The following is a 15,043-nucleotide window of genomic DNA, read 5'->3' on the forward strand; positions in this document are numbered from 1 at the left end:
TCCATCTGTGCACTGGCTCCACAAGGTGCAGRGCAACAGAGTATTTGATACGGACAAAACTGCAGCTTTCCTCTATTCCAACCCGTCAAAAATATGAACTGTTGTAGTCCACACAGACTAAGTGTGAGAGATTTATCAATCTGTATTATTCTGGGAGTGAGAACCCAGCAAAGACATCTTCTTTAGGTTTATAAGAAGTTTCCAGTGCAGGAAGTTTGAGATGCAGGACCAAACTTAAAGCAATACTTTTCACAACAAAGCACTGGACAAAGGGCTGTACATTTGCATAGATGCTTTTTTGGCAGCATCTGGAATGTGCAATCCCCACTGACAGAACATCAGCAATGTTCTGGGATTTGTCTGATGTCTTTCTTAYATTCCTTCCTAAATATAACTGCTACAAAATTGTTCAGAAAAGTAGTGTATATACATGCATGAAAAGAAAACATTGTGCCTATTTTTTCATTCCCCTGTTCTTTCCCACTGCAAGTAATTGCAAAGCTATAAAAATCTTAAACTAGAAGATGCAGTATTGATATAATCAAAGGTCAGACTAAGGACAGGACTGCTTCTGCATGTACCCCAAGAAACTCAGCTGTTCCACAGAAATGCTTAATTTTACTCTTCGTCATTTTCTTTACATTTGGGGAGACCTCGCACTTATTTTTAAGGAGAGCCCTCTCTGATGAGCTTTGGAAAGGGCAGCACTATTAATGAAAGTTGAAACTTCTACTGTGTCTGCAACTGGATATTGAAGGCAGAATTGGCCCAACTGATACTATCATGCAGTTGCCATGCTATTCCTGCCTTACTGTACTGTAACTCTGGCTTTGCRAGGAAAAAAAAAACCAAGGAAACACAGTTCTTATGCAAAGGTAAATAGTTAACAAGGTTCTGTCTTACCTGCTGATAAGCTTATATGTGAGGAAATGAAACATTTCACTTCATTTTACTTTCACTTGAAATTTGTCTCTACCACTTCTGCTCATTTGGCTGTTCTCTTTCCCGTAAGTCTTGGATCTGGCATTACAAGGCTCTTGGTAACCGTCAGCTCCAGGCTCCCACCCACCACAGCAAGTCTCACTGAGTTTCCACTTCTGAGTGTGACACTGACACATGGTTCAGCTTCATCACCTTTCCCATACATCTGTGCCACTGCAAATATTCTAATCAGATAATAAGATGAGTTCAGCTCTTCCCCTGAGCAAATGTCAGTGAAATACAGACTAATCTTGGGACACCTTCACTTCCTAGGCTACCAATACTTGCTCTGCTTTTTTTGCTACAGATTTCAGCAAATACCCCCATARCAGAGGCAGTGACAGGAAAAAGAGATGCAAGTCTGTAAGGGATGCCTAGGACATCCTTATTTACTTCATGGTGTGTAATGGGCCCTTGAATGTTCATGGAATGAATTTCCACTTACCAGCACAGGAGTTACATAGAAAGTGTCAGCCTACTTGGATCAGACAGCCTTTATAAATTAGTATAATACTATTAGAAATTATGGCAATATTTTTGGTAGCATTGTCTTACATGCACCCTGATAAATCCTCTCCCTAGGAAATTTTAAAACTTGTCTTGCAACTTCTTAAAGAGTTAATTCTCATGGGCAATTATAAAATAGAAATCTGGTAGATTCATGTTTAAAAAGGAAGAGGCCTGGTGAGGCTGGTCACACTGGGTCACTCCGGTTAGCTCTGTCCATTATGTCTGCTGAAGGTATTTCCTCCCGGTGGCTGGATCTGGATGGAGTCCAGGAGGGGCCTTAAAGCTTGTCCAAAAGGTCTGAGAAGGTAAAGAAATAAACATCTCAAATAGTTTACTTGGTCAACAATTCCCATTTACCACTGAAGTGCACTCACTTCCCAGAGTGCAATCCAATCAACATTCTTGAAGCAAATTCGAAGAAAAGATTTCCACTACAAACTAAAGCAAACTAGTTTAACCTATTAATTTGCTGTTCAATAACTAAGAAACTTAAACATGATTTTATATAMGCTAGCTCTGAGTCCTAACATGCCTAGTCTGCTAATGTAACACTGTCTGAAACTAGCTCTCAGTAATTCATTCTACTTAAGTGTGGAAACAGAACCCATTATTGCAACTGCAGTATTCCATTAAGTACATCAATATTGAGGCCTGCCAGAGGAATAGCCTCTAGCTTACTTAAAAGACAATGGTTCAACACTCACAGAATAATTTCTGTTGCAATCTGTGTCACCTGGTTTGTCTTTTGATAAGACTCACTCTGTTACAGACTTTATCTGATTTTGAGAGATCTGAAGTGCTAAGAGTCAAGGGTAGAAGACATATCTCACACATAATGTGCTATACCATTGTTACGAGAAGTAAGACCTACATGATGGAGCTCAAATCATCCTACTGGGATCCTCATTAGCTGAGGGTTAAAAAAAAATCTTCTGAATTATTAGGCAGGTATTAATTTCCTTTCTTTCATAACTTCTTTTTCCACCCAGTTCTAGCTTTAAATCTGCAGCAYTAATTTTAAAATTGTATYTCCCCTGCCTCTTCACAAGCAAACTGACACCTCTGCTGCAATTATGGTACTTAGAGAAGTGACTTAACTGACACTGGTTGCTAAGAAAAAAGAAGAATCTCACAATTTCCTGAAACTTTTCAAGCTTGTCTGGTCACATATAAGAGAGCATAAAACAATAACTAGTTYAAACTAAAGGTAGAAGAACAACCATCGCCTGCTTTCTTCAGAACACCAGTGCCAGTTAGCACTTGCCATACAATGTTGCAAGTGTTGAAGTAAAGAAAATTGCACCCCCTCCTTAATCTTATGCTGGTTCTCAGAGAGATCCATCAGAAACTGTTATTGCTGGCTCCATCAAATGTTTAAGCTTTGGCATAAAGCAGCTACAGAGAGGAGGGACATCCATACTCACGTGGCAAGAACTTCAGATGGAAGGTCAGTGATGTAGGAAGGGATTTTTTTTCCTGTCAGAAACTGTGCCACTTCATTACTGAAGGTGTTGCAGTTATGTTCAAAGAGGTTGTAAGACTCTCCTCTGTGCCACAGAAAAGAAATTGAAACAYAGAAACAAGATTCAGCAATAAATCTCACAAGCAAAAAAACTTTTATCCCTTATGAAGAACATCTTACATTAGCACTTCCTCCACCCCCTGCTTCCCCGAAGAATTTTGAGGCAAATCGGTAAAACACAATTCACCCTCCAATYCAATTGAATCAGGGTGGAAAATGACATCTGTCTGCATCACTGACTTTAATACAACCAATTTTGGGAGAGTAAGTGAGGTCAGATTTCTTCAATTAAAACCACAGAAGCAGCAACGAGAAATGACAGGAATAACTGACACTGAACGAKAGCCAGAATACTAAATGCTATGGTTTCATATTCTTGTGAGAAGTAGAAAACACTCTTTAACAGTCAAAACCTTGCTTCTACTCATGAGAAAGCTGGCAGCTTTACTACAGGGCTTCACCTATGACTCCCAGGGCAAACTGCTATTTACTGAGAGATTTCATTTTCCCTGGTGATTCTCTCAAAAGCATTGCAGGCATTATTTGATTTTACAAAAAAAAAAAAAACAGTATGAAAAACTTCCCAGAAGAATGTTTCTCCAGCCTGGCTAAAGGCTGGCACACCAGAGGGTTGCGGAGAAGGTAGCTCCTTGTGTATTAGTGCATCAGTTCCAGTCCACATTTGAAGAGTAYCAAATGATACAGTAAGCAGACAAAAGCTTTGGGACCTGGACTGGTTCCATAATACCTTCCTCCACTCTGCACCTTTTTGCTATACAGATTTTCCAGGACAAGCCTGTTACTTACCGGAACATAGATTCCCCCAAAGAGGAAAGGTATTCCAGAAAAATTTCTTCAGTCACTTCAGTGTTCCCCAGATCAACAACTGTGTCTGGAGGGCCAAGAAGTGTCCCTCCCTGTAAAAATGAACAGCCAGAAGACAGAATCAACTGATCAGGCTGAATTCTTTTAGAAGACTCTATTTAATAAAGCTATCATGGTTCRTCTAGGCACAAAAGAAGAAACTTTTGGTATGTCTGTCAAGCAAAAAGCCCTGTTGGCCTTCCTTGTTCTGCACTCAAGAGAATGAGAAGGAACATTCAACTTTCATTTCAGCTGATGTATTTGGTTCTTTGGGTTGAAAGCTCTAAGTTATGGCAAAATTCAGCTGCAGATGCATGGCCCATMCRTTTTACCTCTGCAAGAACAGAATGGTCTGAGAAAACATCATGGTTTGGGTGTTTCTCACTCTTAGAAAAGTCTGTATGTAAAACTTAATGATACAGAATTGGACAAGTTGTCACTCTGGTAAAGCAGTTTCAGAAGGTGTTCTGGATAGACAGACGCTACCAGAAGAAGCAACCTCCAACTTGTATTTAGTTGAGCTTAAACTGTCCATGCTCCCTTATCCTCAGTACCCTGGGAAACCATGGCAAGCAGCTGGCTTCAGCATCTGAAGTCTGAATTTAGAAGTCTTTTGCTGATTTTCTAAAGGACAGTAATACAAGAAATTCTGATCAGGTAACCCTATAAAAATTATCAGAAAATTAAATTTAACTTACAGGTGCACAGCTGGAGATTCCTCCACTGCCATAGAAGAATTCATCCTTATGGACTATTATGGAGGTGTGCCTGCCACAGAGAACAAAAAAAAAAAGTTGAAATAAAGGAAAAAAAATAAATAGCCTAGCACATAAATCACTGGTAAATTTATAAGTTCAAGGACATAATGAGGGGAATAACTGAAAGAAAAGGTCGATGTCTTTCTATGAGTGGGAACAGGATCTGCTGGGACATGAATGGATACAGAAGCAAAGTTACCAAGCCTAGTGTAATTCTGCAAACAGTTAGGAAAGAACAGGTTTGGCTAAGAGTGCAGGCCTGAGCCTCTCTCAGCTAACAGGTGAAGTCATCCCTCAGTGACAGAACTAGGCCTGCTACCACACTGACAGAGACTTCTCACCAGCTGAGAAGCTGGTCAGATAACCACTGGAGATTGACCAATAGAGAGGAAAATGGATGGACGAGGGTTCATGGGTTTTCTTTCCTCTATAAAAACCTGAACAAGCCCTCTTCGTGTGATAYCAAAATTTTTAGTATGAATTATAGCAAATTGGGGGGTGTTTTGTAACAATGTAGATACTGCTCTTACATGCCAGAAGGCTTGACCTTGTAATACCTTCTTTCCACCTACTCTTTTACTTTCTTGTTTAGTCATGCCTAGTCTTATAAGACAAAGTGCTTAGGACGAGGACACCATCCAACCCTTGAAAAAGTGCATAGGTGCACAAAAGCACAACTACTAACAACTAACAACACTCTTTCCCATGGGGTCCACTGAGCTTYGAACAGAGTGGTTCAACTAGCACCTGACTGTACATCATCTTACTACCAATCTGTATTCAGGAAYAAAAAGTTCTTAAGATTTGAAGCATACATAATGGCATATTGAAAATACTTCCTACACCAGTGTTTTACACACATTATGCAATTTAAATCTAGTCACTTACCAGATGCCATCCAGCTGTTTCCCTGTATGCAGAGAAAAGAAGAGTTATCAGCAATGTATTTTCCAGATTTCAGCTTACTTTCTGTCAATCACTTAGGAATTGTGCTTATTATTTCCCCATGACAGCAACACCAAAGATTTAATCTCAAATTGCTTCTAAAAAATCCAGAATGTCTTTCAAATTAACTACTCCATCCATACTACTGTTGTATTTCTTCCCTCCTGGCAGGAAGAGGTGGCAATGTCATCCTATTCTGCTAGTGCTTACCTTCTTTAGGTGTCTTTCTACAGACCAAGAAAGAAAAAAAAATTCTAAAATTAGAGTCTTCAGTCAGGAGCAGAAGAGTTGAATTTGACAGATTTCCTAACTGCAGGCAGCTAGCCAGCAGAGTGTATTCAGTTCTCTTTTTTCAGTAACTGATGAGAGGTCTGACTTGAACATGTAACCAGTGGTGGTACCCTCTATAATCTATTCCATGGTTTCCTCCTTTCCTTCTCTTCTCCTGCCCTTAAAAATCAGTTTAAGTGGGAACTGAGGCAGAAAAGTAGAGGACTGAAATTTATACAAGCTGTAAAACTGTGTGTTTTGCAGAACACAGCAGCAAAGACTTGCTTCAGGCACCACTACACTGACAATATAATTGCATCTTWGAGAAAAGGTCCCTGTTAAAATGTGTTTCCAGTTCCCTAGAASCAGGAGACCTAAACCTCTCTGCTGTTCATGGCAGGATCTCAAGATTAAACCTCGTTCTAAAAGGTTACCAGCTTTTACTGCTTTAGGCTCAATTATTTTATSTATCATAACCTGAAGGCTTGGTCCCTGGTACCCTCCCTTTGGGAGCTTGTAGGCAGCCACTGCATGCTGTGAGAGATGTGCTATAACTTTATTTCATGAAAAAGGTGCACAATCTCCAAAAAGCAGATACAGAACAGAAAAAATGTGTGCATGACTGAGTACTCCTCTGCCACAAGAAAAGATAACCACTAACACATTCTTTCCCACTCAAGTCTGAAGCAAAATAGGTACCTGCTTCAGATGAGGGTCATGTAAGAGCAGAGGCAGGGAAAAGGCTGTTGTGACAATAGAGACATCAGCTGAAGTGAGCAGACATAGTTTGGAAGCAGATGGACTGATCTGTCCCTCCCATGGATCACAGCCAGGCACAACCATATTCCCTGTCAACCCATTGCACAAAAACGTAGGCTTGGAGTAGGACGAAGGTCAAAAGAGAGTAGCAATGATGACAGAAGCAGAATAGTGTGCTGCAGTATCTTAGAAGCACTTGCTGGCCCTTTAGCATGTCCCACTATTGTGCTTCTCGATCGTTTGGCCATTGCTCCACATGTTGCCCATGGAAGGTTTCACCTGCACTCTRGAGCTGCTGGAACCCAGTGGCCCTGCAGGCTCACCAGCAGCACGGCTGGTAGGGTATTGTTCACTGGCCAATGGCTGGCTCTACCCTTTGGCTTTGYGTCATTAGCGTTCTGTGTACCTATTAACAAACCATTACACATTTGCCCACTATAAATAACTTTTGCACTAGAAACTTGAACTCTATCCTTCCGAGCAGAGAAACAAACTATTTCAAAGGCAGCACATATTAAAATTGTGCCTGTTCTTTTGCACGCTAAATTGAAAGAGAACATTTTAATATTTATTTTCACACACACCCGCAGCAAATAATGAAAGGCTTTCCAGAGAGTTGCTACTTGGTACCTGGATTCGGTATGCAGGTGAAAGAGTAACAGCAGATATTGACAATATAATAGGAGCTGCCAGGACCTGCTCATGAAATTACACCACCTACTTGAAAAGATCATTGCAGCAAAGGCTACACATTGGGCTGCTCCAGCAAGGTTGCAGCCAGCAGCTCAAGGGAGGTGACTCTGTCCCCCTATCTGACACTTGTGAGACCACGTGGAGTGCTCCACTTTTGGAACCCCAGAGTACAAAAGACACTGACACACCGGGCTGGAGCACATACTGTACTAAAGAAGAGCTGAGAAAATTAGTCTGTTGATCCTCAAGAAGAGAAGGCCAAGAGTCCTGTCCACAAGTACCAACAGGTATGGATGAAAGGGGACCTTTGCTCTACTTAGACATGCACAGTGAAAGGAAACAGGTGCTAGCTGGAAAATGGGAAATTCACAATTCATTAGTAAGCAGGGAAAAAAAATTRTTATGAAGGTGGCCAAACACTGGGGCAGGAGTCCAGAAAGCACATGGGATTTCAATCCTTGAAGATATTCAGAACTCTGCTATCCAGAGCCCCGAAGAATCTGCCCTTGTTGGTTCTACCTTGAGCACGACCTCCAAAGGTCCCTTTTCACCAAAGCAGTTGTCTGATTGTAAGAACAAAACCTAAGCAGAATTCAGGAATTGGACTCTGCTTTGGACTGCAGTCCAATCTTTACTGCTACACATGAAGTCTGTAGCAATCCAAAGGCAGCCAGGGCAATAACAGAACAGCTTCTGGCAAGTGAAGATGCTTATCATCACAAGGCAGGTCTGTCTGAGGCTGCTCAGCTCAGTCAGTTTGTGCAACACTGATTTGAAAATCTTAATGAAGCTGCAGATCCACTACTTTTGCTTGGCTTCTGTAAGYCATTAACCAAGCCGGCATGGTGGAAAACACACCAGATCTGCAGCACTGCTGACAATAAAGCATCTGTGGTAGCTCCCCAGCCTGCTGCAGACAAAACAAAATCGCTTTCTGCCACTGGTGAGTTGTGCTTGGTCAGAGGCAGTGCAAGCATCTCCAATGACAACACTGTTGGGGAATCCCATTCCTAAGAAACCTGCCATTATTGGCCACGTATGCACCACTCAGAGACATCCAAGACAGAACTTTAGACAAGCTGCAGCAGTATCCCAGGTTTCACAGGTGGCTGTTGTCATTTCAACTCAAACTGAGACACAGAAGAATAAATCAATGGCCACCAGATTCTGAGGAACTCAGGTAGCTCCCTTTCCTGCTGCTCAGCAAGATTCTCAATGTTGCTTGTCTGTTGCATCATGTAAGAGGTTATGTACAGACCTTAATGGACACAATAATCTTCCTCCTAAAGTTTTGCCTCTGCTGGGGATCCTTCTCTATGACTCTTTTTGTCCTTTCTCCCAGACTCAGACACTGGATGCACAGAACAGGTGATAGCTCACCACCACTGCCACTCCTGAAAGCTCAGGTAGAGCAATCAGGGCACTGCACTAAGGAATTACATCTTGCCTTCTGCTTAACATTGCCCACTATATACAAAATATGCTGCTCAGAGAAGGCTGCTCTGAAAGCTTGATACACACAACAGSCCCAACAGAATGACCAAGCAAGATTACAGCATTGCTGTGAGTGCTAAGGCACAAGTTGTATCCAGGCCTTGCAGCGACACTTTCCRATAAAACTGCTTCTGGCAGCACCGTCCAGCTTAAAATCAGAAGTTCAAACTTGACATAAACCTCCTCAAATAAGCCTACAGTGCAATAAAGCTTACATCRCATAATCAGTTAAGTGGACTGGAAGAAGAGATTGCAGACACCATCCAGGATACTGGCAGGTATCATCCTATTTCCTGTTCTTTCACTCCTTGCCACAACACACCAAACTGCAAGGTGGGCAGAACTGTGTGTTGGTACTGCCACCAAAACCAACCCATTTACACATAACCTGAGGCTATCACTATATAGAGAAGTCTYATTCTTCAGTAATTTCCGTCAGAGCTGCAAAAGCCTTTACAGCCTTAAATTGCTGCCCTTCACTCAATACCTAAAGCAAAGCTAATCCAAAGGAAGCACATGCTTGTAACAYAGAACAGGAATGTCCTGATGGGATGATGCTTTTTTTGGAACTTACTATATCTGAARGAARGRTGTCAAGAGGATGGATCCAGGCTCTTCTCAGTGGTGCCAAGCAACAGGACAAGAAGCAATGGSTACAAACTGAGGCACAGGAAGAGCCATCTGAACATGTGGAGAACTTCTTTACAGGTAATGACACATTAGAACAGATTGCCCAGAGAGGTTGTGGAGTTTCTCTCACTGTAGATATTCAAGAACCCTCTGGAAGTAATTCAGGGCAATGTGCTCTGGGATGACCCTGCTTGAGAAGTGAGGTTGGACTAGATAACCCAGTTTGATCCCTTCCAACCTTACCTATTCTGTGATTCTATTATCCAGGTGAAACAGGGAAAAGCAAGATGCTAGCGTGTTTAAATATTTCATAGGACAGGGGGTTGTTGAACAGGAAAGGTTGGTGCAAACTTAGATGTACACACTTAATCACACAACATTTATGGCACATGGCCAGGTTATCAGGTATCAGCTCTCCCACAGAAATTGCCTATGTGCCAACTCAGCCAGAAGTAAATGCAAAGCAAATCAACTTAGATTGATCTGCATCTATTCGAAGCTAGTGCAAGACAAGGTACCTTGGTTTTGTCACAGATTATTAACATGGACATGAAAAGTTAATGTGTTGTTTGTGAGAGTTTAGGGTGATAGCCTGTCATGTTTGAAAACATGATCATTAAGTCTCTTGGGTTTTATTTTATTTTTTGTTTGGGGATGGTTTTGTTTATTTACTTTTTTATTTTTCCTTGCTGATGTGCTTCTGGGGCTCTTTCTGAAAATACTCATTAGAACCTGGGAGGGGATGCCAATTCAGCATAAATCTATATGCTTAGGCATCTCAGAGCTTCAACTTGTTTCAATAAGGCATAGTATCATCTGGCAAATAAACCAGTTTTTATATTTGTTATTCTATTTTCTTTATAACATTCACAGCTCAAATACTTTCATGGAGTTTACATGAGCCATAAACCTATGAGAAAAATATAACATTCAAATACATTAAACAATACCAGGACCCCCAGCTTAGTCACAGGAACATGGAGAATGAAGTAGTTAGATTAGTTTCTTGTAAAATAAACTCAGGAGWCTGTAATTGTTTGGATACTTGGGGTATTTTGAAAGAAGCAAGCATGCCCATACAATTTTAGAATACAATCAAACAGGATTACTTCCATGCTTGGATTTATCTGGAAGGCCAAGCACAAGGGAGATTAGGTGCTCACCAATCTTTTTTTACAATCACAGCAATTTATTAATCTTGAGGGCCAAACAATGTTGATAATTCCTGTGCATTTTAAATATCAAATGAAAGTGGCATTTGTCTATTAATCCAAATTATTATGCTGAAGGGCAGAAGAGTTCTGAGACATGAGGRAAGGAAGTGTATATGCATATGGGCTCTTAGTTTACCCCATTCTGAGTTTAGGCCATCCAATCTCAGTGCAAGATCTACACCTGCTTTTCAGCTGTAAAGAAATAATAGGAAGCTCAGTATCTATCACAAAGTAGCTATGCTTTGCCATGGATTTACAAGCCCCAGAAGACCATAAAAAAGTAGTGAACTGGTCTCCGGYKGAATCAAAAGTAATACAATTTTTGTCAACCASCATGGGTATTTCTAGCAGTGTATTGCTTTGCATATTGTTGTAATTTCCTTAGAACAATCCCTTAAGATTTCTGCTTTTTTGAACTGAAAATTACTGTAATTAGGCAAGCAATTAGTCAAGCATTTTCTCCTATGTGCTACKCAGGGTGCTCAACCAAAGCAAAAAGAAAATCCTAATGGAGAGGGAGGAGCCTGCTTTAATTCCCTTCTTCCTGAGATGCCTAGAGAGACTCAGAAGTAGGCTAGATTGGGGGAAGGTAACAGAYGCGATTTTCATGAAAGCACCGGCAAATGCTGGGAGCAAAGCTGATAGWATACCTGAATTGCTGAAGCAATTCAAAACTGTTCAGAGCAGATGGAGGAGAGGCAGAGAAATGTGCTGGGCCTGGGAAAATGGAACCAAGCAGAAGGCACCTCCTTTCAGCAGTTACCTTTCGCTCCAATTCCCTCTGGGCTGTTAAATCCCTACAGCTGARTGCATCGCTTAGAAATTTCAACCAAAATGTACTCCCAGTCAACTCAACATTAATTGATACCACACAGAGCCAAAGCTGCTGTGGTTAATCAAGCTCCTGGCTCATTCTGTGAGTTACAAAAGCAATACCCTCACTTAAAGGTCAGGAGAACTTCAAGAGCTGCAAGACATTTTTCTTTAAGCCTATGATGCAATAGGAYTTAAATCTTCCTTAAAGACTCCTCTACCTTTGGACATCTACTTCAAAATCAGCATTGCAAGCTGAACTATTCTATTTTCYTCTTTACCCTCCAGAGAGTCAGGTGGATTATGTTTTCTGTCTTGACAACAGGAATCTTACTGCATTCAGGTTAACATTTCTTATTATTAGATCATGTAGTTGAACAGACAAATGTAGTCACAGAGAGAATGAGGGAGAGAGGACAAACAGTAACTACTGAGAAGATGCATGTAGAGAAGCATAAAAATTAAATATGGTGCTTCCTGATACCAAAGGCAATCGAACTAAAATTTTTGGTCATACATACATATTCACATACATACATATCCACATTCAGTGAATATTCACTGAAAAATTACAGGAAACTTACATAAAAATACAAAAAATAAAAGCAGTCTGGGTAGAAAAGGAATAAACTTGCCAAGAAAAACAAAGACATGCCCAAGGGACAAGACTAAGTCACTCTAAAGCCTGCTATGAACTGTGTTAAACATCTCTCCCTTTCAGATTCATCATTCAATGATAACAGAGAGAACTGATACTGAAAAAGTGAGTATAACATTTAGTAGTGAGAGCTGATCCTTACAGGCTGTGCTGACATAGTCCACAATACCTCTGGATCCTATTGGCACAACAGAAGTCAGTGCAGTGATGCTCTCACAGTGGTCAGTCCCATAAGACAGGATTCATCCCCCTCTGGCAAGGGGACCTGAGCTGCTGTTTTCAAGCCTGGCAGAAATTGATTTTAGCACAATCAATTACAGTATTTTTTTTTTTCTAAAACACAAGTATTTCAATTTAGGCAATGTTACAGAGCTATCACTCAAAGCAAAAGCATTGTTTCAAGCTTGGCATTGATGAAAAGAATACTGTAAGTAGAGATAGCAAATGTAAATCCTTCCTCTTCAATTTCTATGAGTTTGCCTGATGACCTACAGTTTAAGAACATGACTGAGGAAAAAGTTCCAATTGACCCTCTGAAAGTTGATATGCAGAGAAATAGCAAAAGTTTTCTTGCTGTTCTTCAAGGTAAAAAAATGTCTATACATGAGGCAAGAGGAGTATTCTCTGATCACTTGGCTTTTGGGGAGGTTCCCAAAATCACCTGGAACCCAGTTGAGTGCAAATGCACAGAAGACAGAAAGGGAAGGGAAGGGAAGGGAAGGGAAGGGAAGGGAAGGGAAGGGAAGGGAAGGGAAGGGAAGGGAAGGGAAGGGAAGGAAAAAAGAATCATTTGTTTTATGGACAATCATGTCACTGGATCCACATAATCGCAAATATTCTGAAGTCTGCATTGTCACTGTGACCACGCGGGCCTAGTTGGCTGCATTCCATGAACACATCTGAACTCAGTTACCAGGCAGTACTAGTGAGTAGCACTTCCCCTACCACCCAGAAGTATTTGGGTTTTTAAGTTTTCCTTTTCACTGCTCATACTCCCAGAAACTTACCACCAAACTATAACACAAGCACAAAGTTTTCAAGTTGTTTTAACAGCATAGAAAGAACCAAAAATGAAGTCATACACTAAAAGTTTTTGTGTTGAAATTCAGAAGGCTACAAGATCCCAAGATTGACTTTGTTGGTAAGAAGGTAGCTAAAAAGTCTTAGCTTGATTTATGGGAAGATTGGCATGGAGMTACTTACAGTGACAACCTATCTCTATTAAAGTATTTGCTTGGACCAACATTTTGAAAYAGGAGTGGTTAAATTCTATTCAACTRTAACACGAGTAAATCATGCACCCACGTAATCTCTATCTTAAGATTTATAACTCTTAGCATGATAAAACATGGCCATTTCACCTAATAGGTGAAAAGTTACTCCCCTAAGGTCTACAACAGAAGCAACTCTGACCACGTAAAACGTTTTGAGGTTATCCAGAGCAGGAAAAACCACATGTCCCAAAGCTGTTGCTACTGTCTAGCTAACAGAACACAACACACAYGATCTCTGTAATGTATCTTCTCAACTTTGCAAACCTATCGTTGACATGCATGAAATTTCAGGCTAAGAATTGTCTGGACTTTCATTTTAAACTTGCAGGAAATCRCAGAATCTCCTCACAGGGCAGATGAGCAAAGTGAATGCCAACAAACTGTAAAACAAGATTACACAGAGCCATCTGTTCAGACACTGAGCCTGTTGAGAAGTCTCATCCCACACAGACTGTTGGTCTGACACGGGCCAGAGTCTGCTTATAACAGGTATAAAACACTCTCTTGTTGCATTCCTAATTCATGCTTCCAAACTTTARGCAAAAGCTGTTTCCTTTCCATCCCACGTTTCAGGTTCGGTTGGAAACGCACACACTCTCGACGAGAGTCCTCGATACAGCAGACTCCTACAAACTCTCAGAAGGAGAGGGCGGATGGCTGCACATCATTAACCCAGCCCGGCCTCGCCACAACATGTAGCCGTTCGAACTCAATAACCCGGTAAACAGCAGGCGCCTTTCTTCCAGCTCAGCCTTCCTGCCGCGGCGCCACAGCTGCCGGGGAGTCGAGAGCTGAACTATCCCTCACTTCACGTGCTATCGAGAGCTGAACTAAGCTGTCCCTCACTTCAAGGAACACTTTTAATCTGCCGTTAGTAAATACCAGCGACGCAGCGGCAACGGGCGGATGTAGGAGAAGAGGTTGAACCCAGAGGAGCTGGATGTACCGTACTGACAAAGCTCGTCCCGCAGACAGCGGGAACAGGAATACTGCAGCCAAACCCCGCCGTGTTTTCACGCACCGAGTCCCCAGGCCAGCCCCGCACGTCCCCGCCGGACACCGCCGCCGCACGGTGCGCCCTCAGGGAGCCTTCCCCGGCGGGCCGCTCCCTCAGAACGATGCCGGGCGGGATCGCCACCCGCGGGGCAGGAGGCGGCGACTTCAGTCCCGTTTCCCGGCGCCGGAGAGCCGGGCCGCGGCRGTCGGTGGAGGAACGCGAGCCCCCGGGAGGCGGCGGCCCCCGCCGTGCTCTTACCCAGCATGAGGGGGCTCAGGCGACGGGCCATGCCCTTGGACAGGTCGTACACATAGAGCTTCACGGGATGCAGCGCCAGCGGCTCCTCCATGAGGGCGCGGGCACGGCCGCTGGACGGCAGCCGGAGCCCTAGCTGACAAGGTTGAACGGCCCTTCCCTCCGGGAAACGGAGGGCAACGGGAGGAAAGGGCGGCCCCGGGGCCGCTCCCCGGCGCAGCGGCACCAGCCGTGAAGTGACAGACAGGGCGGAAGAGGCGACRCCACCCGGGCGCATGCGTAGCAGCCCCGCGCCTGCCGGGCCGCCCCGTCACTGCGCAGCATTGCCAGGGGGCGGAGCTACAGCTACAGCTACAGGGGGGCAGGGACAGACAGGTGCCTCGTTATTGGCTGAGGCACGGAGCCG

General features: G+C 42.7%; 1 protein-coding gene across 1 annotated transcript; it reads right to left on the reverse strand.

The window, feature by feature from the left end:
- Nucleotides 1-984: 984 nt before the first annotated feature.
- On the reverse strand, nucleotides 985-14,941 carry DESI1 (desumoylating isopeptidase 1). Its single transcript, XM_057389148.1, has 6 exons — nucleotides 14,641-14,941; nucleotides 5,524-5,545; nucleotides 4,576-4,645; nucleotides 3,821-3,930; nucleotides 2,916-3,038; nucleotides 985-1,788 (listed from the first exon to the last, which is right to left on the reverse strand). The coding sequence occupies exons 1-6, from the start codon at nucleotides 14,912-14,914 to the stop codon at nucleotides 1,695-1,697; spliced, it is 693 nt and encodes a 230-aa protein (XP_057245131.1). The 5' UTR covers nucleotides 14,915-14,941; the 3' UTR covers nucleotides 985-1,694.
- Between the last annotated feature and the right edge of the window lie 102 nt (nucleotides 14,942-15,043).

Source organism: Malurus melanocephalus, unplaced genomic scaffold, assembly GCF_030028575.1.
Source record: "Malurus melanocephalus ecotype Western Australia unplaced genomic scaffold, MMel_1.1 scaffold_17, whole genome shotgun sequence".
Classification (NCBI taxonomy): Eukaryota; Metazoa; Chordata; class Aves; order Passeriformes; family Maluridae; genus Malurus; species Malurus melanocephalus.